Source organism: Danio aesculapii, chromosome 7 (assembly GCF_903798145.1).
Source record: "Danio aesculapii chromosome 7, fDanAes4.1, whole genome shotgun sequence".
Taxonomy (NCBI): domain Eukaryota; kingdom Metazoa; phylum Chordata; class Actinopteri; order Cypriniformes; family Danionidae; genus Danio; species Danio aesculapii.
The window spans coordinates 31149369-31177168 of record NC_079441.1 but is presented as its reverse complement, the minus strand read 5'-3'; the positions used below and the strand labels follow the sequence as shown (position 1 = coordinate 31177168).

Genomic DNA, 27800 nt, shown 5'->3' with positions numbered 1-27800 from the left:
ATAGCACACTGTAGTACTAAGTATAGTAAACCAAAAAACTGTAATAATACTGTAGCATACTTTAGTTTTTACTACAATAATCTGTGGTGTGTCGTGGTATAATATATTGTAATTAAAACTAGTATAGCATTGGGTTGTTTGTAGTACTCCAATTACCATACCATAGTGCCAATATATACTACTATATAGCGCAACAGATTAATTCAAGTACTTTAGTATAGTATGGTTCAAAAACACCGCCAAATTAAATTGTGGGATGCATGAAAAACAAATGTTTTTGTAAATAATTTATATCCTTAAACGATCTAATTGTACTCCTTGTTTTATTTGATTGTGCAATGTTCATTGTTAATATGGTCATGATACAGTGGTCTAGTGTTTGCTGCAGCTGGGGGTCTCCTCGCTGAAAGCTCCCCAGTCTGTTGTGTCTGAGTTAACCTGGTTGCACTCGCAGCTCAGAGCCACGGGGTACACGAAGACTGAATCAACCCCTGCAGGACAGCCTTTAAACTCATAGCTCTTGTACATCAAGTTCTTGAAGTTACAGACCTTCTGGGTGTGCTGTGCCACGGAACTAACGTAAACTCGATCCTGGAGAAAAATGAAAAACATCTTTGGTTTCCTGTTATCTGGTGCAAAAAGCAGAATGAATGTCTCAATAACTGTCACTGCACAAATGGTTCAGGAAATATATGACAATCAAAAAAAAATCTCTCTCTCTCTCTCTCTCTCTCTCTCTCTCTATATATATATATATATATATATATATATACACACACACACACACACACACACACGCATATATATATATATATATATATATATATATATATATATATATATATATATATATATATATATATATATATATATATATATATATATATATATATAAAGTTGCCATTTTCATTTAATACTAAATGATGCAAAAATACCTATATTTATTATAATTCATTCATTCATTCATATATTTAGTCCCTTTATTAATCAGGGGTCGCCTGCAGAGGAATGAACCGCTAACTTATCCAGCATATGTTTTATGTTTTCACATCAGAACCCAACACTGGGAAACACCCATACACTCTTGCATTCACACACATACACTATGGCCAATTTAGCTTATTCAATTCCCCTACATTGCATATATTTGTGCTGTGGGAAAAACCAGACCACCCAGAGGAAACCCATGCGAACTTGGGGAGAACATGCAAACTAAACACAGAAATGCCAACTGATCCAGCCGAAGCTCGAACCAGCGACCTTCCTGCTGTGAGGCGAGAGCTATACACACTGCACCACCGTGCTGCCCATTAAAACTAATCAAAATCAGTAAATGCTAATCAAATTACTGTATATAATCAGGTTGTATTACCTAATGTTAGTTAATGCTTGAACATGAACATAAACAAACAATAAACAACACATTTACTACAGTATTTGCTCATGCTAGTTAATGAGTTATTTCATTAAAGTCATTGTTAGTTCATGTTAATTCATGGTGCAGTAACTAATGTTAACAAGCATGAACTTGAGGATGTTAATAATGCATTAGTAATTGTTGAATTATGACTAATAAACGCTGTACAAGAATTTTAGAGAATGCATTAACTAATGATTGTAAAGTGTGACTAATTACAATAGGTAAAAAATGTGAAAAAATTAATAAATAAAAGGAAATTCAGTCTGATTTTCATTTATTTCTAGTATTTAATTTTATTTTATCAGCTAGTTTAGCTAGTATTTCTTTATTTACATTTTTATAAACTAAAAATAAAAACAGACATTTTTACAAATGATTACTGATTATTTATTTGATCTAAAAAATGTCTACAAAAATGTTATAAAGTTGCTAAAAAAAAGTTATTGTGTTTTATTGATGCTCCGATCAATCAGCCAGATATTGGTATAGCCGATAATCACGTTTCATGACTCAATCGGTACTTGCTAATCTGGCCAATTTCATGAACTGATCACCATTGTTTGTTTACTAGTTTAGAAGCAGAGGACACATAAGAACTGAAATCCTTTTACACATCAGAATCGAAGGTTCAGTGTTTTCAGAAATATTGCAAGTTCATTAAATCCTGCCTGGAAATATTAGGGAATTTAAAAAAAAAAACTTTTTACTTGAATATTTAATAATATAAATGATATATATAATATATAACTTATAATATAACTTATTGTAATAAACGTATTGCAATAAGTAGTAGTTTATGGACCTATTTCCTTGTAGTAATGAAGTAATGGAATTATTGGTGTGTATTTTAACTCCTTATGCATCAAATATGCGCTTCAAACTTTATTGAGACATGTTGAATTCCTCCATGGTTGCAATTTTTCCAAATTGCTGTTTTTTTTTTTAAATGTGCTTTATGCATTATAATGCTTAAAGCATCAGAATTGGTACTTGGTATCGGCTGATCACCATGACAAGGAATCAGTACTTGGTATCGGCTGCAAAAATCCTGATTGGAGCATCCTACTATGTATAACTGAGAACCAATAATAACTGATAATACCTAAACCCCAAATCTGAATATTATAATGTCTCTGAAGGTTGCTGAAAATTCACTTTTGTCATTATACACTGTAAAAAGTGAAAAATTAAACAAATTACTTTGACTTGTTGCAATTAAATCAATTAAGTTTGACAAACTTAATTTATGACAGTTTTCAGTGATAAACTAAGTAAGTTATTTTAGGTGTAAGAAGTTTTGGTAATTTATTTATGGCAAGTATAAGTATTGTTTGCTATTAACAGTGAACAATACTTGTGCTTACCACAAAACATAAAATTATTATTATATTGACATGGGCAGGAAATTATTTGTACTGTTATAAAAGTAATTTTACTATTATTATAATTATATTAACAATATATTGAATGATTCGTACTGTACTGTGTGTACAGTACATTCTTGTTTTCTTAAACTACTAAAACTTTCATTCATTTTCTTTTTGGCTAAGTCCCTTTATTCATCAGGGGTCGCCACAGTGGAATGAACCACCAACTTATCCAGCATATGTTTTACGCAGTGGATGTCCCTCCAGCTGCAACCCAACAGTGGGAAACACCCATACACTTTTGCATTCACACACATATACTACAGCCAATTTAACTTATTTAATTCACCTATACCACATGTCTTTGGACTGTGGGGGAAACCGAAGAACCCGGAGGAAACCCACGCGAACACAGGGAGAACATGCAAACTCTACACAGAAATGCCAACTGATACAGCCAGGGCTCAAACCAGCAACCTTCTTGCTGCTGAGGCAATCGTGCTACCCACTGCACCACAGTGACGCCGTTACTAAAACTTATTACACCTAAAAGAGATTAAAAAAAATAGTCAAACTTTATTCATTTAATTGTAACAAGTGGAAGTAATTAGTTTTAACTTTTGACATTATAGCAATCTTTATTTTTGTAGTAAACTTTAATAGAAAACAGTTTAAACTGTAATAATATTTAATAATATCTACTGTTGTTATTTGATCATAAAAACACAGCTCATGTCTCTCCAAAAATGTAAAAAGTAGCCAAGGTATTGTAGTATATACTTTTTTTTTTAATCGCAAAACTGTCACAAATGGAAAACACACACATAAATGTTGAAGTAGAGGCTAGAAGAGCACCTTTGTCAAGCATAGTCCTCCACAGGCTGGGGTGTCAATTGTGACGCAGCTCCCGCATTCTTCGCTCTCCACGGTGATGGAGATGTTTGTGAGTCGACAGCTGCACCTGCATTCTGATTCTGCGCTCATTAACACCGGCAACAGCAGCGCCAGAACAAGCACACGCATCCTCATCTGCAGGTCAGCCACAAATATTCATATACTGCAGCCAATACAGCAATAACAACACATGTGCTGGTTATTCTGCCTGGGGTTACAAAGTGAAGGAAACTGTTGCTTAATTGATAATTATATTAAAACGATATTCACCATTGAACGTGTAAGCTAAACTATAGGGCACAGAAAATATTTGTAAAAATTCAAGAGAGAATTTAAGTTTATTTTTGGTTCTCTGGATTTGTTTTAAATGTTTTCATTTAGAGCAAAGATGCCCAAAGTAGGGCTCATGGCCAAAGTTGGCCCATGGTAACCTTTGATTTTGGCCCATCATTGGGACGAATGCCTTTAAAACAGATTGTCGTTTTGAATATAACGCAACCTTTTGTTTCTTTGTTTTATTGCTGAGCTACAAACTGAAATTAAATTATTCAAATAAAGTTGTCAATGAATCAGACTTTTAAAATGCAAGATGTCTGTGAGAAAATGTAGGTAAAGGCAAGAGCAGCTCGACTAGTGTATTCCGCATTGAACTCCACTATGTTATAAATGTGATTGTTTAGGTTTTTACTGTTACAAGTTCATTATAAAATGCTACAAATGACACTGAATTAGTTAACATGATTTAAAGCAACATTTTCTAGGTATTTTTAAATATTACCGAATACATTAGGAAATTACCCATGGCAAATTTATTATGGTATATATATTTCAAGTAACTATTAGCCCCCCTTTGAATTTTTTTCTTTTTAATTTTTCCCCAATTGAGGTTTAACAGAACTAGGAAATTTTCACATTATGTCTGATAATATTTTTTCTTCTGGAGAAAGTCTTATTTGTTTTATTTCAGCTAGAATAAAAGCAGTTGCTAATTTTTTATTAACAATTTTAAGGTCAAAATTATTAGCCCCTTTAAGCAATTTTTTTTCTGACTGTCTACAGAACAAACCATCGTTATACATTAACTTTGCCTAATTACCCTAACCAGCTGCCTAGTTAACCTAATTAACCTAGTTAAGCCTTTAAATGTCACTTTAAGCTGTATAGAAGTGTCTTGAAAAAAATCTAGTCAAATATTATTTACTGTCATCATGGTAAAGATAAAATAAATCAGTTATTAGAAATGAGTTATTAAAACTATTATGTTTAGAAATGTGTTGAAAAAAATCTCTCTGTTAAACAGAAATAGAGGGTATTTAATAAACAAGGGGGCTAATAATTCTGACTTCAATTGTATATTTGGCCCACAGGCCTCAATCAAGTTTGCTATTTGGTCCTTTAAAGGAAAAAGTTTGTGCACCCCTGATTTAGAACATGTAAATGGTAAAAAAAAAAAAAACTAAAGACATATATGATTAATATATAAAATATAATACAGGGTTTCTGCAGGTTTCACCAAGTTAAATTTAAAACTTTTAAAGACATTTTTAAGACCGTTATGAATGATATTTTAGATTTACACAGGGGTGTATGCTAAGGATTTTTTTTTTCTTCGAATATACCAGTTAGAAAAGATTTTCACTTGCCCTACCAAAAATGATTCAAATTTATTGGATTTAAAAATACAATAATAATAGTTTGTTTGGATATTTTTATTAATTTTCAAATATATCCATTCACAAACCCTCTAGCCCTTACGAATAATAAAACAAAACATAGCTGCCAATTACTTCAGTCTACAATAATAAGGTGAGGTCAGTATCCTCAGCAGTGAATAAATGGAGAACTTTTAAGCAAATGTTACTGTAAAGAAAGGAATTAAATGCTATTTTTAAATAAAAAAGTTTCAAGTTTTATTGAGATTGGGATTGTCGGTGATTGTATGTATGAGTGTTAATGGCCACATTGGGTAGCTAAACTTGAACAAAAGAAAACTGAGACCTGTTAAAAGAAAGATTTTAGACCTACAACACAATATTTCAGTAGATTTAGGATGTTTTCAGGCCTAAAATTTAGCTTTTGAGATTTCAGACATTTTAAAGACCCCTGCAATATAATTATATCAAATTATTATTTTTACTATTTATCTGATCTAAACATCCCTTTAACTGCCTGCTCTACCAAATGGTTGACCGTATTTTGACTGTTTTAAATAATGACTGTTAAAGTCATTTAAATAAATGGTATACATGGTATAAATGATATTTTAAATAATGGTATACACACACAGCATTGTTGGCTTACAAAAAAAAAATCAAACAAACATAATCCTGTTGCACTTCTACACTTGATTTTGGTTTTATTGTAAAAAAAAAATGGCAAGTAATTGTTGTGAGAAATATTTTAGGGCATACTTCACAAAATAAAGATGATTTAGTATTCACAAATGATTTATTTTGATTATATTTTAATAGAGGTTGATATTTTAGAAATAATAGGATTTAAAATGCATTGTGTGTGTTAACTAGTGATATCAGGAGATTAGAAATGCACTCAAAACATTTTTTTCTTGGTGGGGGAGTTAAATGGATATTCTACTTAAAACTTTTCATTTGATTTTTACTTTATTTGAATATATATATATTATGTATAGTAAATAATTTAGCTTTTTTTGTTTTAGTAATTTAGTGTTTTAATCTGTAAATTTTTTATGACATTTCTTCTAAATTTGAAGTAAAATGTATTTTTTTGCATACAATTATGAAAAAATTTGATTTTTAATTTTGCTCAAAATATTGAAAAATGCCAAATTTTCAGAAGAGTTGAGTAAGTAATGTTTGATGGAATAATGCTGATTTTCAATTACATTCAATTACTATAATAAGAAGTATATTTTTAACCAACTGTAATTTCCAGAGAAAAATAATAATAATAATAATAATAATAATAATAATAATAATAAGGTTCTCCTATATATTTTAGACATATGATCAGTTTATAAAATAATATCTCTAGAAAACTGATAATAACTAACATCCAGAGCTGTAGTTCAAATTGCATTAACCAAAAAGAAGAGTTTGCTGAAATATTCCTAGCTGAAATACAAGTAATCGCGATGGATACACTTATCTAAATAGACTGTACCAGACAGCACAAAGCAGCATTCAAACTCTAGTCCAACTCCACTGTCATATAAAGTTCATGTCAATCTTACCTGCTGGAGTTTTGCTGGAGACAAAATCAGCTCAGCTCCCTTCACACGGGCACTTATACCTTCCTGTCAGACGTGACGCCTACGACTAGCTGAAAGCAGCCATGTCTTATCATACCACTGCGCTTGCTTTTGTGGAGGTGGCACAAATCCCCTAAAGCCCTGTGGCCATGGCATTCAGTCTGCAAGAGGCTGAGACAGAACAAGATCTGTGTAAAGGCCACCGTTGATGTTCTTCTGCTCAAGGTCACTGTTTTGCAGGACAACCCCATTGAAAACCCCAGGAACAACAGCCTGTCTCGTCCACACGACTGCTTCGACTGCTCCTGCTTGGACAAACAAATCTGCCAAGCTGGATATATTCAACAACATTCTGAACAGTCTAAAAATCAATCAGTCTTCACAATCTCCTGCATCTGTTCAGATTTTCACATGGCTAGCTTTTGCAACAGTTAATCATACCAGATGTAAGAAATGTTTCTGCAAGAAAAATTAACTGCTATTAGACCGTATACTAGTTTAACAGCACATATGGCAGTGTTTGGTATGTCAGTGTATATTTTGGACATGAAAAATGTTACTGACAGATCTAATGCTTGTATTCAAAAATGACTGATTCATTAAAGGGATTTAAAGTGACAGTGGAGACATTTTCGATGTTTAATACACAGATTGGAGTTTAGTATTTTTTGTTTCCAGCCTTTTTTCTTAACTGTTTTTATTTGCCCCTCTTTTGTTTTTTGAATCTGTAACTGTCAAAACCAGAATTTAGGGTACTTTATTTCCCTGCCTTTTTTATTTTTTAAATCTCTAACTGTTATAACCACAGAGGCCGTTTCTCAATATGCATTCTTCAGCAATCATCCGTCCTCAAGTTCTGGTGTAACATCATCATCAATCGCCAAAGTTCAGTTCTAAAACTCAAGACCTCTAGAACTAAGGATGTGTGAATGTTTCCGTATGTATCCTTGGTTTCAAGGATGCATCGATGCAGACATGAGCACCGAACTCGCTCTAGAAGTCCCAAAAGTCATTGCGACTGAATGAAGGAGATGGAAAGGGCAGCATTTTAAACCTGTTTATTCTTAAAGTTCAGAGAGATAACTTATTTATCTCAGGAGTTTCCCTAAATGAGACGGTGAAAGTAAACATTACTATGAAAATCTTAATAGAGGCATAAACACATTAGGTTATTTGCCAAAATGTGTATTAAAATGTTTTATTTGTATTGTGCAAAGAATATTTGTATGTTTTTTGTGCACGTTATATATATTGAAAAGAGAAAAAACAATAAATCGTTGTATGAATGCTGTAATGTTTAAATAACTTTCCGTTTAAAAATTTGATCATCAAAAAGAGCACAGCATCTCATTTCTCACAGGACGCGTTCTGTGTTCTCGCGGTCTCCCGAGTTCGTTCTTCCGAGATGACCTGGCAAGACTGTTGTTCAGAAGAACACGAGTACGTTCTCTGCGTTCTTGGAATTGAGAAACAGCCAAAATTTAAGTCTCTTTATTTCCCGCCTTTTTATTTTTTTAAATCTCTAACTGTCAAAACCAGAGTTTAGAGTTCTTTATTTCCTGCAACCATCAAAGCACCTCATTACTGGTGATTTTCTTGAGTTCAACCATTAAAATAAACAGACCGTCAACAGTTCTTTCTAGTGGTTAGCGCGCTGACATATGGTGCAGTAGCACTTCAGGGCGTCCTGAGTTCGAATCCCGGCTCGTGGACATTTCCCATCCTTACCCCCTCTCTCTCCCACTTCGTTTCCTATCTGTAAAACTGTCCTATCCGCTTAATAAAGGCAAAAAGGTCAAAAACCAATCTTAAAAAGAAAAAAAAAAACAAGTTCTTTCTTAGAATCTCTATATGTTTAAATATTTCAAATTCCCAATTTCCTAAAGGTCAGGTACTGTATCTTCTATTTTCAGTTGAATTGTAAGTTGTTCAGTCTTGTCCACTTGGTGAGTAGCAGAGATATGGAAATTATAATGCTTTTTTCTTTTTAATTATGACCAGGGATTATGCAGAAACTTACCCAAGAAAACATAAAAGCTATTCCTTGACTTTACTTCTTTATGAATTTATTCGTGTTCAGTGTCAATTGTCATTTAGAAATATGTTCAGCTAATAAGTTTTGCATTAACAACACATTCAATTTTTTTGCTACAAGTTTACATAAATAAAATAAAATCACCCAATTGTCAAATGCTATTTTTAAAACCCTATCAAAGTCTACAAGATCGAAGACCAGCCAGTTAAATCTGGATAGAACATACATTAACATATAAAAAGAATATTAATAACAAATAAAGTTTGTATAGTTAAATGATAAACTATTTCATATAATTTTTTGATTAAACAAATGCAACCAGACTTAAAATGCAAAATGTCATTGTGACATATTGTTTCTGGGCCCAAGTGTTTACTTCTTTCATTTGAAGATATGATCTCAACAACTGTTTAAGCGCACTGCGTTCATATCACACATTTAAACATCACAATGTGCACTGCACAGCTCAAGGCGTCCTGGACTACAATAATTTAAAAAATCATAAAAGATTAAATACTGTCTGGCCATCTGAGATTTTGCTAAGGAGATATAAGTTAGGATTGTGACTTTTACTATTATTACAGCACACTGTGAAAGTATATTAGCACTGTTTGTCTTCTGCTTTTAGAATCTGATCTTAGAGTGCTTGAAGACAATAGACAACAATCCATAATGTACAGTAAGTCAGACTTGGCAAGTGTACACTACCTGACAATAGTCTTGTCATCGAACCCAGTTGTAAGAGCAACACATAATAACTTGACTTCTAGTTGATCATTTGGAAAAGTGGCAGAAGGTAGATTTTTCAGACGAATCATCTGTTGAACTGAATCTCAATCATCACAAATACTGCAGAAGACCAATTGTACCCTGCATAGACCAAAGATTTTCACAGATATCAGTCAAGTTTGGTGAAGGAAAGATCATGGTTTGGGGTTACATTCAGCATGGGGGCGTGCGCAAGATCTGCAGAGTGGATGGCAAAGTAAACAGCCTGAGGTATCAAGACATTTGTGCTGCTCATTACATTGCAAACCACAGGAGAGGGCAAATTCTTCAGCAGGATAGCGCTCCTTCACATATTTCAGCCTCCACATCAAAGTTCCTGAAAGCAAAGAAGGTCAAGGTGCTCCAGAATTGGCCAGCCCAGTCACCAGGCATGAACATTATTGAGCATGTCTGAGGTAAGTTGGAGGAGGAGACATTGAAGATGAATCCAAAGAATCTTGATGAACTCTGGGAGTCCGGCAGGAACGCTTTCTTTGCCATCCCAGATGACTTTATTAATAAGTTATTTGAGTCATTGCAGAGATGTATGGATGCAGTCCTCCAAGCTCATGGGAGTCATACCCAATATTCATTCTTTTTCCACTGCACCATTACCTTATATTCTCTACTGTACATTATTTCTGTTAAGTGACAAGATCTTTGTCTAAGCAAAGTCAGAGCTTACTGTACTAATTAAATAATTAAAAATCAAGGCATGATCATATTTTATTTTGTTGAAATAAGTGTAATATAGAGGCCTTTGCCTTTCATTTAAGCCACTTCTGATACCTAATGATCATCTAGAAGTCAAGTTATTATTTGTTGTTCCTAAAACTTGCATCGGCGACAAGACTTTTGTCAGGTAGCGCATTTAACCATTCATCTAGCAATAAGTATCAGACTGTCTGCATAATATCTGCTTATACTTGATTTAGCTGGTTCCTTATTGGACATTGACTATAAGTAACTTTGCAAGTACTTGTCAGCTTACTTGACATTCTAATAATATTTGTGATACTTCAATAATACTCTGATGATAGTTAGCTAAAGTAGTTGTCACATTTCATCTCCAAAATGTCTAAAATCCCCTAAAGGAAAATAGTTCACCCAAAAATGAAAATTACCTCACAACTTACCGTCCCTTGTGTGGTTTGAAACCTTTATGATCCTCTTACTTCTGTAGAACACAAAAGAAGATATTTTAAGTAATGCTGGTATCCATTGACTTCCACAGTAGGGGACAGATTACTATGGAAGTCAATGGCTGCCAGCTACCAGCATTCAACAGAAGAAAGAGAAACTCAAGTATGTTTTGGACAATGCTGAGTTTAAATGATGACAGCATTTAAATCTTTGGGTGATACAGTATTTACCTTTAAAAAAAAACCTCACTGACCTCATTTTACAGTTTTTTAAGTCTTTGGTAACAGAACTATTCTAATATTCATTCCTCACAGCAGCAAGCCTAGCCATTATTGCCTCAATCGCTATCTGCTTAAAAGTTTATAAAGAGTTCTAGATTTTCATTTGGATTTTGTTCATTTTCTTTTATAGATCTTCGTCTGTCTCCTCTCTTTCCAGCTCCAACCTTGACAAAAGAAAGCTCTTATTTCAGACATGTTCGCCCCCCGTCTCTTTCCACTGCTTTTGAAGGTTGTACAGTCATTGACTCCTGATTTGTACAAATCTTGGAAATCGTCCAAAATGACCCACTGACCTTCATTTATCATGCTGCGACAAGAGCCCCATCCGAATAAGGCTTTTTAATGACGAATAAATCTGCCTTTTCACTCTTACCGCTGCATCCAAAAAAGGCCTGATTCTGTATCTCCAGTAATTCTCACATTTACTCCAGTCTTGATGCACTTGGTGCCATCGTCATATTCAAGGCTTCATTTCTGGCCTACAGTGCAGGCGGCACCATTATCCTAATAACTATAAGCCATTATCCAATCCCACACCCACAACCTTCACACTACAATCACAATCTTTACTCTCTCTACACATAAAGAGCAGCCATCCTGTGTACTTGCCCACCATTAATGCAGTGCTATCTTGTGAAATACTGCCCCCTTTTATTCTCTTTAGTGCCAACTGCATACAGAAAAGACAAGCACAGACAAAAACAAAAGCTAAGGCCAAAACAAGCTGCATTTCCTTATTGAGGTGGGCTATTTGAATAATTAAACAGTGGGATGTCAGCGCACGGTTGCCAAGGTAGTAAAGGTTGGTCAATGCAAACTGTCTAAACAAGAGCAAACACAATGTCTCCTGCATTACTAATGAGCTGAATTAAACAGCACAATCATTCTGACAGCACATACACACACACATTCGCAGGAGAGTCGGCTAGACTGTGGGCTTTGTTGAGCAAATCTGAGCAAGGCAAAGATGTGTTTTTCAGGTGATAACTATAAAGCATTCAGTGCTGCTGATGAAACTGGATTTCTAAAGCCCTCTGTTATAAAATCGAGTGCCGGGAAAAACAGGCAGGTGGCGTAGTGGGAGTAATCATTTGCATTTTGCTTTCATACCAACAGAATATGAGCTCAAAGCATTAAGCACTTTGGAAAGCCAATTTTGAGTTTAGAATGCAGTTTAAATCATCTTAATGGCCATGGCTTTTTTGGGGGTTTGTTTTTTTACAGCTCCACCAGTCTTCATGACTGAGTGCCAAACCAGGTGTTTTCAAACCGTTTAATGTTCACACATCCCTTAGCGATTATATTTTGATCAACGTGTTGAAATATTCTGACGAAAAATTCACTTTCCAGTAAGTTAACAGCATAATTTATCATCTCACTCAGAGATGCTAGATGTAGACCCACAATAAATAAATAAATACTTTCAGATTTAGGTTTTAGCCTATTTTACCAAAATTGTGATTAATCTAATGTTATCTCTCATGCTTAGAAAGAACAGTCATCATTTCAAACCATGATAAACGCACTAAAAAACATAACATTAAACAAAATGTAAACATCTTGAGTCAGTATTTTAACTTAACTAAACATCAAAATCGCACCACTTCGTTTTTGCCCATTCGGGGTCCCTGGACTCTCTTGAAAGCCCTATTATGACTGTGCTAAGAGGTGAATATTTATGCTCTTTGTGTAAACGCTTGCTTGTTTAATAGATCGTTGAGTAAAGTGCAGAGCTCTCACGACACAATCACGTTTGTCATTTTAATGTCGTGTTTACATTCTTTTGTTTTTCCAAAGGATGGCTATACACAAACTGGCCGTGACAGAAAGTGTCTGTGGCTTTTTGACAGAGCCACACACAGGCTGCTTAGTGTGTGCAGCTCGCGCTATGCAGCAGTCTCTTGGGTAGGCAGTTGCGATGAACTGGATGTCAACAGATGCATAAGGGGCTGTCGAAGTTTGAGATCTGCAGCACACCGGTAAGCCTGCTGTCGCCACTGGGGGGCGATCTAGGACTTTCCGCGCTGCGCAAACGTGCCTCTCGCGGCGGAGCGCAGCTCCCCAATAACACGAGCACAATGGTCAACGGGCGAGACTGAGCGGCAGACAGATGCGCGCTGCGCATACCCACCTAAGGCTATTTCACATGGCATCCGAAAACTTTGATACATCTCGATTCTGACGCCGCTCGTCTGATATATCGAGCCACGCAGCATGCTCTCGGCAGCAGCACCTGATCTTTGGTGAGTGTGAGTCCAGGCTTAATGCAGCGGTGCATGTTTTTTGGGGAGGGGAGATGGGCAGGTGATGAGAGATCCTGTTGAATAAAGAGCCAACGGCGAGCCGCGGCCAAACTGTCATCCCTCGAATGCGATCTCACCTGACTGTTGAGGTGTCATGTTCTGCGTTTGGCTACGTCGAGGGATATCTGGATTCCCAGAGCAAGAGGGAAATTTGGACAAACCTGGGATTTACATCCTCAGCCGTCTCTAGCTCGTTACATTGAGGGTGGAAGCGGAGAAGACATCCTCGTATCATTCCCTACGTAAGTGGCTCGAATAATGGAAGGTGGAGTGCATGAGAAGGATGTTAAAATGCGTGCGAAGACTGATTATAATTAATTGTCAGGGGCTTTTGGATTAGTAATATCTCGCGCTGTTTCCTGTTTTCCTGCCTGGCTGGCCTGTATCAATAAGGATGCGCCCTGTTATTGTTATTATTAATATTTGTATTATTATGCAGACAGCACAAGAATATTGAGTAAGGTCTCTGGTTACTTTTTAAAAATTTTCTGCTCGTGTTTGTGTCCATCACAGTGTGCCTGAGCTAAATTATGATGAGCACTTTGCATTCTACAACACGTTTTTCTTGTCTTTGCAGCTGTTGCTGGTGTCAAGCGGATCCAGTGATTCATTCATAGCCGCTGAAGGGGCAGAGGACGGAACAAACCTACACCCACCCCTCCCTCGCAGCGAAGATGGGAACCAGTGATTTCATAGGCGAATAAAGTCGGTGACCGAGCACCTCGGATAACGGAAAGGAGCCGCGCTCTCCTAATGCATCCAGTTTTCTGTTGGATAAGGCAGGCGCGCACGCCACGCGCATGGATTCTAGAACTGTTGGACACATTTTCCTCATGATTACGATGATGATGATGATGTCACCAGAAGCACGTCGCTTCGTTACAGTTGTAAAGTCCGATTACAACAAGTAAAAGTGCACTGAAAGAGCTGAAAGCACTTCCGAAGGCAGCGGACCAACTGTGCCAGTCAAGCGCATTTATGAACTTGCCGAGCCCTTCTTTCGCTCAGCTTCGTTCTCCATCACTCTGAACGCCTCATAGTTTGAGAAGATGGAGTTTGCTATGGTGGGCGCGGACAGTGGGGGCTGCAACACCCACCTGCCCTATGGATATGCCCAGGCTCGCGCCCGGGAGAGAGAGCGCGAGAGGGAGAGGCAGTCTCGCGCAGCGGCCGCGGCGGCAGCTGAAGCTGGAGCGGTCGGAGAGGGAGGTGGGTCCATTGGCCATCCCCACAACCACCCGCATCAGAGTCGCGCCGCCTCTTCGACGAATGCCAACAACAGTAGCGCCGGGACCGCCTCGCGCCCCTCCTCCTCCTCCTCCTCCTCCCAACAGCCGCAACAGCAACAGCAGCAGCAGCAACACCACGAGCCACCACAGCAACTTCTCAGAGAGCGAAAAAAGCAAAGAGGCGTCGCGCGCTGGAGACGGAACCGCGCGGCTCTCGGCGGGGATCTACGCCACTCAGAGTTGGCGCTCCTAGGATCCGAGGAGGACATTATGATCGAGGAGGAGGAGGAGGCGGAGGGCGAGGAGGAAGAGGAGGACAGGGGAAGCAAGAGGTCCAGTTTTGTCTATAACATGGATGATGAGGAGGAAACGGTGTCGTTAACGGACAGACGTCCTCAGTCAGGGTATGAAAACGTTTACAATGAGTACGGCTGCTGCGAGAGAGTTGTCATCAACGTGTCGGGCTTAAAGTTTGAAACTCAGCTGAAGACTCTCGCGCAGTTCCCGGACACTCTCCTGGGAGACCCCGAAAAAAGAAGCAGGTACTTCGACCCTCTGCGTAACGAATACTTCTTTGACAGAAACCGACCGAGCTTCGACGCCATTCTGTACTTCTATCAGTCAGGGGGGCGCTTAAAGAGACCCGTCAATGTGCCGTTTGACATCTTTTCCGAGGAGGTCAAGTTCTATGAACTCGGGGATGAGGCAATGCTCAAGTTCCGCGAGGATGAGGGCTTCGTGAAGGAGGAGGAGAAGCCGCTGCCCGAGGACGAGTTCAAGCGTCAGATCTGGCTGCTCTTCGAGTACCCAGAGAGTTCAAGTCCAGCCAGAGGGATCGCGGTCGTGTCAGTGCTGGTCATCGTCATATCCATAGTCATTTTTTGTTTAGAAACATTGCCAGAATTCAGGGACGACAAAGAATTCCTCATCCCAGGTAAAAACTCCACGCAGGCAGACAATGGATTTACGCCATTCAACGACCCCTTTTTCATCGTGGAGACAGTGTGCATCATCTGGTTCTCGTTTGAGATCATCGTGCGCTTCTTCGCCAGCCCCAGTAAAGCTGATTTCTTTAAAAACGTTATGAACACTATAGACATCGTCTCTATTTTGCCTTATTTCATAACTCTGGGCACAGATCTCGCGCAGCAGCAAGGCAACGGGCAACAGGCTATGAGTTTCGCCATCCTGAGAATAATACGACTCGTCCGGGTGTTCAGGATCTTCAAACTGTCTCGGCACTCCAAAGGTCTCCAGATCCTCGGGCACACTTTACGCGCGAGCATGCGAGAGCTGGCGCTGCTCATCTTCTTCCTCGTCATCGGCGTCATCCTGTTCTCCAGCGCGGTGTACTTCGCAGAGGCGGACGAGCCCTCGTCACAGTTCACCAGCATCCCAGATGCGTTCTGGTGGGCTGTGGTGACCATGACCACGGTGGGCTACGGGGACATGAAGCCCATCACGGTCGGGGGCAAAATCGTGGGCTCGCTGTGCGCCATCGCCGGTGTCCTGACCATCGCACTTCCAGTCCCTGTCATCGTGTCCAACTTCAACTACTTCTACCACCGGGAGACTGATAACGAGGACCAGGCGCCCGCCGTGGAACAACCCCCGCCGGGCTGCCCCTACTTTCCGGATTTCCTGAGAAAATTCAAGGGGTCCCCATCGGGCTCGTCTTTAGGTGATAAGGCTGCGGAGTACATGGAGATGGAGGAGGGCGTGACGGAATCTCTGTGCGGGGCTGACACGCAGAGCCCGAGCAGAGGGAACGGTACTGACTTAGGCGGGAAAAACAGTTCACATTCACGAACCCTACAGACAGATGTATGATTATGGAAGAACGATGACCTTTCATCAAGATGACTGCACAAATGAATCAGTTAACAGCACACACATGCACAACTTGAAGACACACACAGTACGCGCGTGCGCAGACACACTGTCTCACACACATTAAGTTCTGGACCTGAGCTGAAACTTTTTTGCAATGTGGCTGGCTACTTTTGTAGAGAAACATACCCTGTAATCACATGACAGGCAACGCAAAAATCACCAGCTTTACGTGACGTGGAGAGGTGTCTCTATCAGCCCACCTGTTCAGTTCAGTTGACAGAACCGAGCGACTCCCGGTTCATTAAATGAAGGAACTTGCATAGGCACTTTATGAGTTACATTTGTCAGTAATTGTAGGAAAAAGAGGCGAGTTCTTATCTAATGCTATTATGCAATAACGTTTAAATCGTTTGCACTATCATCAATTATGTTCTAGTCTCCCACTTTAATGCAGAGGAAAGAAATACTGAGCTAGAGAGAGAGAAAAAAGACCCCATAACAATCATGCTATGAATTGCATTTATGATTAATTCCAAACAATAGCAAACATACGCTGTCCACGACCAATTCAGCTATTAGAATTAATTGGAGAGCAGCATGTTGCATAACTTAAGGCTATGTTATCTTAAAAATCCCATTATGGCAAACATGTGTCCGCATGGCAGTATTCAGTATGTACTACACTCTGGTAAAACCTTTTTAGCACACCCTGTGTAGTTATTTGTGCATCGTCCAAAGTGACTCAAGAGTCATTATAGTCAGTCCCTTTTGTGAGTATTGAATACAAATCAATCATGTTCGTTTTTGTTCAATAGCACAAGATTCACACCACACTACAGTTCATCCATCACTCGATCTAGGCGTCATTCTTTCGCAGCATTTTAACATACAGAGTCCAAAATAACCGGTTTGCATTGTCTCACAAAGTAAAACACCCTGTACAACAGAGTCAACACCGACACCGTGGCTTGAAGGATCAGTTTGGCCACTGTTTTCAAGTTACTGTCTTGGGAGTTTATTTCAAGGGGAATGCTTCATGCAACTATCTGTCTTCATCCCTTTACCAAATGACAATGCATCCCTTTATTAAAATGCTGGCGGAAATCTACAGCACTGATGGGAACATGAACTTGGTGGACTTCATGCACAGCGAATCCTCATCTCAAAGGAGTGCACGATGACCACTGAGCATGCGCGGTGCATCGGAAACCCAGGTAAGTGTTTTCTGCTGCATCAAGACTCACTCAGTCATGCTGTCATTACTCATGCTCAGTTTTACACGCCATCCAGATGTTTACGCATGTGCGCAGGTGTTTATGCATCTGCGTGGACCCGCTAGTTGCCTGTCAGGCCCTGAAACAGGTGCTCCACGTGATCTCAGCAGGCATGTGATTTCAGATCTCATGTTTTCTTGTTTCATAATAATACATCAACAACGCCTTGAATTGCTTAGCAACAAGGGGCTTATTGTCAGAGAGACGACTGACTGTGCTGCGTTCCCTTGGAATCCAAAAATCCTCATTTGCTCATGAAGTGTGCTGAGCTTCATTTTTTGATGTCATAATAACTGTTACTGATTTTTTCTAGACAAGATAATGACCATTTAATCTGTAGTAAATAGGTATTTTGTCATGACATGCTACACTCAAAATATGATGTTTGCAAAATTGTTGCAGTCAATTTACACTTCAAAAAAAGGACTTTTGATACTTGTTGAAACTACATATTTAAATTGAGTTGAAACAACACAATTCTTAGGTTTGTTTTGGGACAACTTAGTTGTTTTATGTTCAATCCACTTAAATTTGTAAAAACAACTAAGTTAACTTATTCGATTTGTGTTGGAACAACATGAAGAAATTGTGTTTATACACTGCAAAAAGTGATTAGTTACTTAAAGCGAGTAAACCAATTGCCTTAAAAGCAACAAGTTGACTTCACAAAGATAATGTAAGTAAACCCACTGTAACTTGGAACTGTTTTGACTTCATTTTCATAAGTATGCTAATTGTACTCACGTTTTAAAGTCAACTAATCCCTTTTTACAGTGTCAGACTATTTTAGCATGTCTGTTTTTAAAAACAATATTGTAATTATTACAATATTACATATTTGGTGCTTCCTTAAGTTTATAAAATCTACAATTATAGCCTGTATTGAATTTAGAAGACATGCTGGAATCTGGAAGATCAGATTTATTATATTTACTGTGTCATTTTGCTAGATACAAATAGCTTAAAGGGGCTAATAATTTTGACCTTAAATGGTTTTAAAAAATATTCTAGCCGAAATAAAACAAATAAGACTTTCTCCAGAAGAAAAAATATTATCAGACATACTGTGAAAATTCCCTTGCTCTGACAAACATAATTTGGGAAATATAAAAAAATGTAAAAAAAAAAAAAAATTCAAAGGGGGTTTAATAATTCTGACTTGAACTGTTTATTATTTTTGTAAGGTCAATTTGTTGCTTTTAAGGCAATTGGTTTACTTGCTTTAAGTAGCTAATCACTTTTTACAGTGCATAGGCTGAATTAAGTAACTAATTTGTTTGTTTATATTCAGCCCATATAAATTGTTTGCAACCACTTACCTCAAAAAATAAGCAAGTCCAATAAATCATTTCTTTAGTGTACAGGGAGATAATAACAGTGGCCTGCTCATCACCTGCATCACAACACGATTACTTGTGGGGCTGGGCTGATAAACAATATTATATCAAACCGTGATCAAATTTATGTCAATAACAATGATAAGATCTGGACTTTTTTTACTCTATAATGATTTAAGAGCCAATCACACAGCAGAAATGTGCAACTAAAATGTGATATTAGACATGTACTGAATTTTCGGCCACCACAAATTTATCGGCCAAAAATATGTTGTGCCTTTTGATGGACCCACTAATTTTTGTGGCTTTAGTCATTGTTGGGATACTCTTATAAATCTGGAAGCATTAACAACTTATATTAAAAATATATAGCGTTATCGTTCAGTATAGAAAATAATTATGGAGACTGCATTTTTGGCATATCACCCAGCTCTAAATACTTGGCAGTTGTGTACTTGATATTGTCTTGCAGATTGCACTTGTTTCAGGAAAACTGTTGTATACATTGACAAAAGAGCAACAGGCAACTGGTGTTCAGCAGCTGTTAATGCCGTCACGTCTATAAACTATGCACACTATGTACAGTGTCCCTTTTCGAAAGTGATCCTCTTACAGCTTGTAGTAGATGCACCGCTGATAACAGGTTACATAATACCATTAAATTACAGCCAGTGTGCTCTGTCTTTAAGTCAAAGGATATATTTTAGGCATAATATTGATGTCTCCATGGCTTCATGCATGCAGTTGACAGAAAAGTTTTAACTCTAAACCAAGGATGTGAATCACAGCTCCTTGAAGGCCACAGTCTTTAGCTCAGACACACATACTTGAGGTTTTCAAATCAGCCTGAAGGAATTGATTAGCTGGATCGCATGCATTTAATCAAGGTTGGAACTAAACTCTAAAAAACACAGGGTCATATTGACATATTTATATTTAGGCTATATCTAAACTAATCTGGATAGAGTTGACAGTGTTTCTAGCTTAAAAACGCTCTCACACTAGTGTTTTCAATATTTTAAAAGTTGCTGACTCGCATAGAAATATGTGAAAGCACTTGCATGAGAGTGTTGTCTCGTTCAGCTGCCAAACAACACTGTAAGTAAACTATCCCTTTCTGTTGAAGAATGAAATAAGTACAAACTGTTATTAATCTTTAACAAAGCTATCAAACAGGATAGCCACATAAAACAATTGATATACAGTGCTCAGCATAATTGAGTACACCCCATTTTGAAAATTAATATTTTTATCCATTTCTCAGTGAATATAGACAGTGTATTTTGGTGCATTTAAACAAAACAGATTTAATAAACAGATATATTTATTACAATAATATTTCAGTCACCAAACATCTTTAAAAATTGAAAGATTGTACAATTAAATTTAAGCTAAATATTGCAAAATAAATTTAAAACCTACAAAATTTCCACTAAAGTTTTAAATTTTTTTGTTTCTCTTGTTTTTTCCTCTTTTTTTGTAAATTTGTATTTAATATTTTCCCCTAACATATAAATTGAGTGTACTAGTTTTTGGACCATTATCGCAAGTTATTTTGTTAGATAAGCTTCAGATTTGGCTTTAGTACTGACTAATCTAATGTATATGCACAAATATAATATTGTATAGCTTCCTATAAAAATATGAATTTAAAAGAGAGATTTGTGAAGGGTGCACTTATATATGCTGAGCTCTGTACAACAATGTTCACCATTGTTTACCATCAGTCATGTGACCAAAATTAATTTTTAAAAAGGGCCCACTATACAACAGGAAGAATTATTTTCAAAATTAGCCCCATTTCAGAGCGTTTTCATTAGGAAAAAAGTAAAAATCTCAGTGTTTATAGAGGTCAAAAACATAGGGAAACAATGTGTTTTAAAACAAAAGCAAATGTGTGTAAGCAAGGCCTTGCTTTCTTAATCTTTACTGGTCTTGTTATGAACAATTTAATTGTGCTCGTTATTAGGTGCTCAAAGTCTTTCCTTAATCAAAATTCAATAACTTTCCTCAGCACTTGCTATGAAATTATTATTTTGAAACGCTTTGAAATTATATTGTTATTTATTATCAGTTACACTTTATATTAAGTGGCCTTAATTACTATGTACTTGCGTAAAGAATAAACACAATGTACTTACTGTGTTCATAATGCATTGGCGAACACTTCTGGTGCTCTCAAAGTGGAATATGGGTAAGGTTAGGGACAGGTTTGGTGGTATAGGTAGGTTTAAGGTTAGGTTAAGGTAGGTTTAACTACCTAGGTGTGTAATTACAGAAATATTTTACAGATGTGAGTACATTTAGGTATTAAATCAGTCGTAAGTACAATGTAAAAACATGTATTTAACACAATAAGTATATCTTGTAATACATAATTCATTTGAGTCCAAGTACATACAGTAGTAGTTAAGGCCACCTTATATAAAGTGGGACCTTATTATCACTCACATTAAAAAAAGCTCATATTAGTTAAAACCTAGCATTAAAGCTAGCCAGATAAAATAAAAATATCTATCTATCTATCTATCTATCTATCTATCTATCTATCTATCTATCTATCTATCTATCTATCTATCTATCTATCTATCTATCTATCTATCTATCTATCTATCTATCTATCTATCTATCTATCTATCTATCTATCTATCTATCTATCTATCTATCTAGTCTTAAGTAGTGTTAGGTACTGTAAAAAAGTAATATATTACAATATTAAGCCTGTCTTAATCTTAAATAAAAACTTGACGTAAACAGTAATTAAGTAACACATTTCATTACTTTAGCTAAAGTGACTTAAGATTGTAATAAATACATTTTAAGAGTAACTACCCGAAACTGATCTTCAGTATTGTAATTATTCTTTATAGTAGATTGTAAATGCACCACTAGCTTACTGCAGTCAATCACTTTCTCACATAATAAAGCAAGAATATATCATATGGTGTATGATGTATGTGTTAGAGTTATTTTTGTGCTTGCTTTTTAATACAAATATCATACATTCTTGTTTGCAGTGCTATTAGATTGTACTGACTGTCCCACTGCATTGCAAATAATCCTAGTGGACAGACTTTGTAGTAAAGCTTAGGTTTTGAAATCTGAAGTGATACTCAGTTAATGATGATATACTGATAGGCTTAAACGTTATGGGATTGCGCTTGCTGAGTCATGCAGTACATTTGCACATATACGCACAGGCCGTCATATTCATTATAACCCAGGCTATTAAGCACTCGTTTACAGGTTAATGTTGCATAGCATTTGGAGAGGTGTTACGCCAGCGCTGTGTCTTCATTTTCTGCTGGTCTACTTCATATTGGATTGCACCAACACATCACAGCGCTAGTTATTTGATGTGCTGAACATTTCTTTAAATGTTTGTTGCCGGCTGTAAAATAATGGCTGTTCCTCATCTTGAGCTCATTAGTTTAGGTTTCTTTGGATACGAACATGCTGATATTCAATAATTCAAAATATAGTTTTAATGAACAACGTTGATTCCCACTTACAAATACTGTCAATAATTATTTATTATTCAAACTTTTAGAGTGATTTTAAGTATTTTCAGATTGTATTTGCTGTGGTGTTTATAACAGTGCCAAATGCTTGTAGAAATAATTAGTTAGATAAATAGTTTAAACATTAACATTTTCCCATGTTATTCTGGCCAACCTCGTGTTTGTGTGGGTTTCCTCTGGATGCTCCGGTTTCCCCCACAGTCCAAAGACATGCACTATAGGTGAACTACAGTTGAAGTCAGAATTATTAGCCCCCCCTGAATTATTAGCCCCCCTGTTTATTTTTGTACCCCAATTTCTGTTTAACGGAGAGAAGATTTTTCATTACATTTCTAAACATAATATTTTTAATAACATTTTTAATAACTGATTTATTTTTATCTTTGCAATGATGACAGTAAAAAATATTTGACTAGATATTTTTCGCTTCTATACAGCTTAAAGTGACATTTAAAGGCTTAATTAGGTTAATTAGGTTAACTAGGCAGGTTAGAGTAATTAGGCAAGTTATTGTATAATGGTTTGTTCTGTAGACTATTGAAAAATATATAGCTTAAAGGGGCTAATAATTTTTAAATAAATTTTTAAATCTGCTTTTATTCTAGCCAAAATAAAACAAACAAGACTTTTTCCAGAAGAAAAAATATTATTAGACATACTGTGAAAATTTCTTTTGCTCTGTTAAACATCATTTGGGAAAAAATTAAAAAAGAAAAAAAAATGAAAAGGGGGGCTAATAATTCTGACTTCAACTGTACATGTCGAGCTACCGGACAAACTGGTAACCGTGGGAAAGCCGTTGATACGGTGTGTAAGCAGTCAGCTGGTAAGCAAGAAAAGAAACGGCATCATACCACCCCGTAACATTCATTTTAAAGATGAAATGCAGCCATACATACTTCTGGCTACATAAATCGCGATCTACAGAAATGTATATAGGGCTACGTTTACAGAATGAGCCTATGTTGCTTTTTTGCAGCTTAGGTTAATATCTTAATAATACCATATACCATGATAAAAGCTTCACCAATTAATCCCAACAAGAAAATCTGATACCATCATAAACCTACTCTGGGCCTAAATGTTAAAAATAATTAATTGAATCTGAAAATAATTTGTGAAAACAGTCTGTTGTTTCCAACTCCAGGTCTTGCATTTGTAAAATGGCTACCAAACTAAAAGCTTCACACTTTCATTATTTGGCATCTTTCTCTCAATCTGTCCTCGTCTTTTTCTTTCTCTGTTCCTTCAGCTTCTTTTCCTTTCACAGTCATTGAAAAAAAAAGCACCACCACAGCAAGCGAGCGAGCGTATCCCTCAATCTGTGGCGGCCTCCTTCACTTCTGTGTTGAAGGACTAGAATCACACGCATGTCAGATGGAGAAAAGTGAATGTAATTCTTCGGAGATCAGTGGACTGTACGCTTCACACATTGTTTGTTTAAAGCGTAGGTCCATACACTATGTGTGCGCTTGCTTGTCTTCGAGCTCGTAATAAATCGGTGGAAACCCTTCACCCACATCACCTTCATAAATATCAGGCTCAATGCCACGCCAAATGGATATTAAACTAGATTTCCTAATATCAATTACCCGTGACTACGAAAGACATTTTGCCATATTGATAGATCAGTGTAACGCCACTCATTCCCATAACACTGACTCTCTGTAAATATCAAGACTGGCATTTGAGCAGTGTGGAGAGCCAGAATAATGTGGCATTAGTCCAAGCGAAAGCAATCAGCATCCCTCTACTCAGGGCATTAATTAGCTGCCGTGCGTGATGTGTGTAGTATGACACAGAAGAGTAGCTCGGCTTCGTCACCAAACCCACACATACATCGGGGCTTAGCGGATGATAGGAAAATAAACAGCGCTATAGATTAGAAACTGAGTTGTCATGGCAGATTTTTCACTCTGTAATCCCCTCTTCGTCTCCTTGTGCGTCTAAACAACAACAGCGTTAAAAGTGTTTAAAATCAGTTGGGTGGGAAATGACAAGTGAGTTAGCCTGATGTAACGTTGTAAATTAGCGATTTTATTCCTGCTGCTAAGTGCTGTCCTCTAAACCGCTGTTAGTGTCAAGAGCATTGTGTGGCCCCAAGCACAGGTGGTGTGCGATGCCGCTGACAAATTAGCATTACTTCTTGTTCTTCGTAGAGCAATGTTTAACATCTTAATGACACAGAGGTCATGTTCATGCTCAGAGGGGTACAAACGGGGGTTTTAGGAGCAGGGCTTCCTTGCACTAGTGCACAGGGAGTTTAGTTTGGATGGTGACCAATAGTTTAATGCAGCTCTGTAGCTAAGACATGGATCAGTAAGAGGGTCAATAATGTACTAGGGTGATAAAGAAGAGAACGGAATAATCTTTTAGAAAGAAGAAAAACTCTCTGACTTGGTTTAAAAGATTTTTTTCTTGTGAAAAGCTTTAGCTTAATGATTCAGGTGCAACCGTGAAGTACAATTAGATTTTTAAAACTGTGTGTGTGAGAGAGAGTGACATTTTTACACTAAAGCTAACCTTGCTATGTCCTAAAAACATCAAATCATCTTATATTTTAAGAGTCTTACTTGCCGTGGCTTACAGTCACCAGTGTCTGTAATAAGTGATGTAATAAATGGGTTCTTTCAGGTGGAAAACTTTTGGTTCAATTCCTCTGCTCAGTTTGTTGAGGTCAGACATCTGCAAATAAAATCATAAACACTGCTTTATAATATAATAAAGTGTTTATAAAATAAATAATATAGTAATTAATAAATAATATTATATTTAAAAAGTGTATTAATAATATAAATGTTTAATCTAAACTGTAAAGTGCTAGGCTAATACAAGTGACATGGTTTTATTTAAAGGTGCAATGGGTGACTGTAACATTTTGAGTTGTGCTGGTTGAAATTCTCTTCACATCCTGATAGTAATCAGTACATTAAGAGGTCCAAATGTATTTATATGCATTTTAATATTCAGGGGAAGATGTATGATTAAGAAATAGTTTGTCCAATTAAAACGTTCGGTCTGAATATCATGATAGGCTGTCCTACCTGCCTTTCAAAATATGTAACTACACACCTCTGCACACCCTGTTTGTGCAGAAAGGATAACGTCATCAGCGCGTTCACGGACAATGTTCAGACAAATAATAGCAGGCAAACATCAACAACCTACAACCCTTTTTTAGTGAGGTATTTAAAATACGAATTGTACTACAAAGTATTCTGTCTGGTGAATGTTACGTGATTTATTATAGTGTTGGGTGTAATTAGTTACAAAGTAGCTAAGTACTGAAATTAAATAACTTGTTCACTGAAAAATCTAAGTAATGAATTACTTTTGAATTTTAGGTAATTTAATTACAATTACTTAAAATATACCTGCCTAAGATATTGTTCATGAATTCTGCAGTTTCGTATAAACCAATTTAGGGAAGCATGGTAATTGTAAAAAAAGAGAAAGGATACTATATATTTGGAGATGAAAATAGATTCTTTCACTAAAGAATGTTAGATTTGTTGGACAAAAACACATGTTTAAGAATTGCTGAGTTGAGTAAATAAATATATTGCATGTGTAAATATAGTGTCATTATTACTTTGAAATATTTAGTGTTTTGATTCATGTTTAAAATTAAAATTGAGTTAAATGATTAATTAGGTATTGAGTCATTAAGTAAACTTTCAGACAAAGTCATTAAACAACTTTTATTGATGTAATTAGTGATTAGCAATAAATGACTTTTTGAAGTAACTTGCCCAACACTGGTAGTGATGTCGTCTAATGCGTCTACATGTGTTCAGGAGGCATGTCTTTGGATGGTGATTTGCAGGATAGGGCTTAAAGCTGATTCATACTTTCGGCTGGGCTTGTGTCGCGGACCTCATGAAATGGACAAGGCTTATATACTTGACGTGTTCGCCATAGTGATATTCTTTATAACATCAGGGGGCAGTCAAAAGAAACCCATCGTAAAGTCAGACGGATAAACAGAGAAGTAAGAAGTTTCCGGAATCAAGGAAAAAAAAAAAGTACACTTACTAAAAAATACTGACTTATTTTTCATAATTTAGCCCACTCCACAATTCACACATTACTGTCTAGTTAGTTTGTGTCCTCTGCTTATATACCAAGGGAATAATGGTCCAACATTCCTGACCATTATCACTAATAAAGCCCAGAAAAACAGGGCATCACTATATTGTAAACCGATAGGTTCAAATATTCTTTTCCAGTCATCAAAGAAATCATTTGTTAACTATTAACTATGAAATTGTTTTAAATTCAAAATTATACATCAGTGTAAAACCTATGAATGGTGGAAAAACATATTCTTTAATTGTGTATTAAAACCACATGGGTCTCCACTTTTTGGTTTTAACAAACTTATCCCTCAAGTTTATCTAAATATTTTATCAAACACTTTCCTCCTTTCCCACGGCTGTCTGGTTTTCCTTATGATTACGCATGGATGGATCATAAAGATGTACCTGTTTCAGACAAATCTCTTCAAAGTGAACTCAAGCTTCACTAGCAAACGTGTTGAGTATAAACCAGGCTTTAGGCTTTCAGTGATATCAGTCTAATGTCAGCATTTTCCAATATCTCCTATTGCATCTTTAAATAAACTGCTTAATTGCTGAGCCAATGCAGATATACACATCAATATTATCAAATTATTGATTATTAGTGATGGACATTCACAGAAAACTGCAGAAAGAGGAAGCATACACTCATCCAAAGTACATCAAAAATGAAAGCATGCCACTTCTATAAAAGATAGGAAATAGATGAGTGAATTCGATGCATATTTAATAGATTGGTAGACAGGACAGAAGTGTCACTAAGACAAGAGCTGATTCAAGGAAACACTAAGGTCTTTCACCCTGGAGTCATGTCTGCTGAGGTTTACACGCTCATTTTTTCCTGGAATACAGACTGAGTGACTCTGCACCTGAGCATGTGGGAAAAAAAAAGACTTGATGAACAGTATTCCTTGTATTTCGCAAAGAAGTTTAAGGCTCGGTTCTATTGTTGTCAGCATATCTGTGCTTGACGTGTTTGTTTGTGTGCTTGACTTGTCATGGGCACGAAACAAACACACACACATCGACAAAAACACTTCCCTTCGGGCTTTAATAACACTCCCATAGGGCAGGGCACTGGAGGTCA

General features: G+C 36.8%; 2 protein-coding genes across 3 annotated transcripts in view; one reads left to right on the top strand and one right to left on the bottom strand.

Moving 5' to 3' along the window:
• Positions 1–233: 233 nt before the first annotated feature.
• On the bottom strand, positions 234–3816 carry fshb (follicle stimulating hormone subunit beta). The gene is made up of 2 exons (XM_056462849.1): positions 3643–3816; positions 234–591 (listed from the first exon to the last, which is right to left on the bottom strand). The coding sequence occupies exons 1-2, from the start codon at positions 3814–3816 to the stop codon at positions 373–375; spliced, it is 393 nt and encodes a 130-aa protein (XP_056318824.1). The 3' UTR covers positions 234–372.
• Positions 3817–14023: 10207 nt separating this feature from the next.
• kcna4 (potassium voltage-gated channel, shaker-related subfamily, member 4) overlaps positions 14024–27800 on the top strand; it is a 64881-nt gene continuing 51104 nt past the window's right edge. For both annotated transcript variants that reach the window (XM_056461614.1, XM_056461615.1), the window contains exon 1: positions 14024–17716. In XM_056461614.1, the coding sequence (XP_056317589.1) occupies positions 14490–16499 (2010 nt within the window). In that variant the 5' untranslated portion in view covers positions 14024–14489 and the 3' untranslated portion in view covers positions 16500–17716. The remainder of the gene's footprint in view (positions 17717–27800) is intronic.

Excerpts from the sequence above, each read along its gene's own strand:
- fshb (XM_056462849.1), bottom strand. The coding sequence starts at position 3,816 with ATGAGGATGCGTGTGCTTGTTCTGGCGCTGCTGTTGCCGGTGTTAATG. Across the intron at positions 592-3,642 it reads GAGGACTATGCTTGACAAAG|GATCGAGTTTACGTTAGTTC; the intron begins GTGCTCTTCTAG and ends ATTTTTCTCCAG.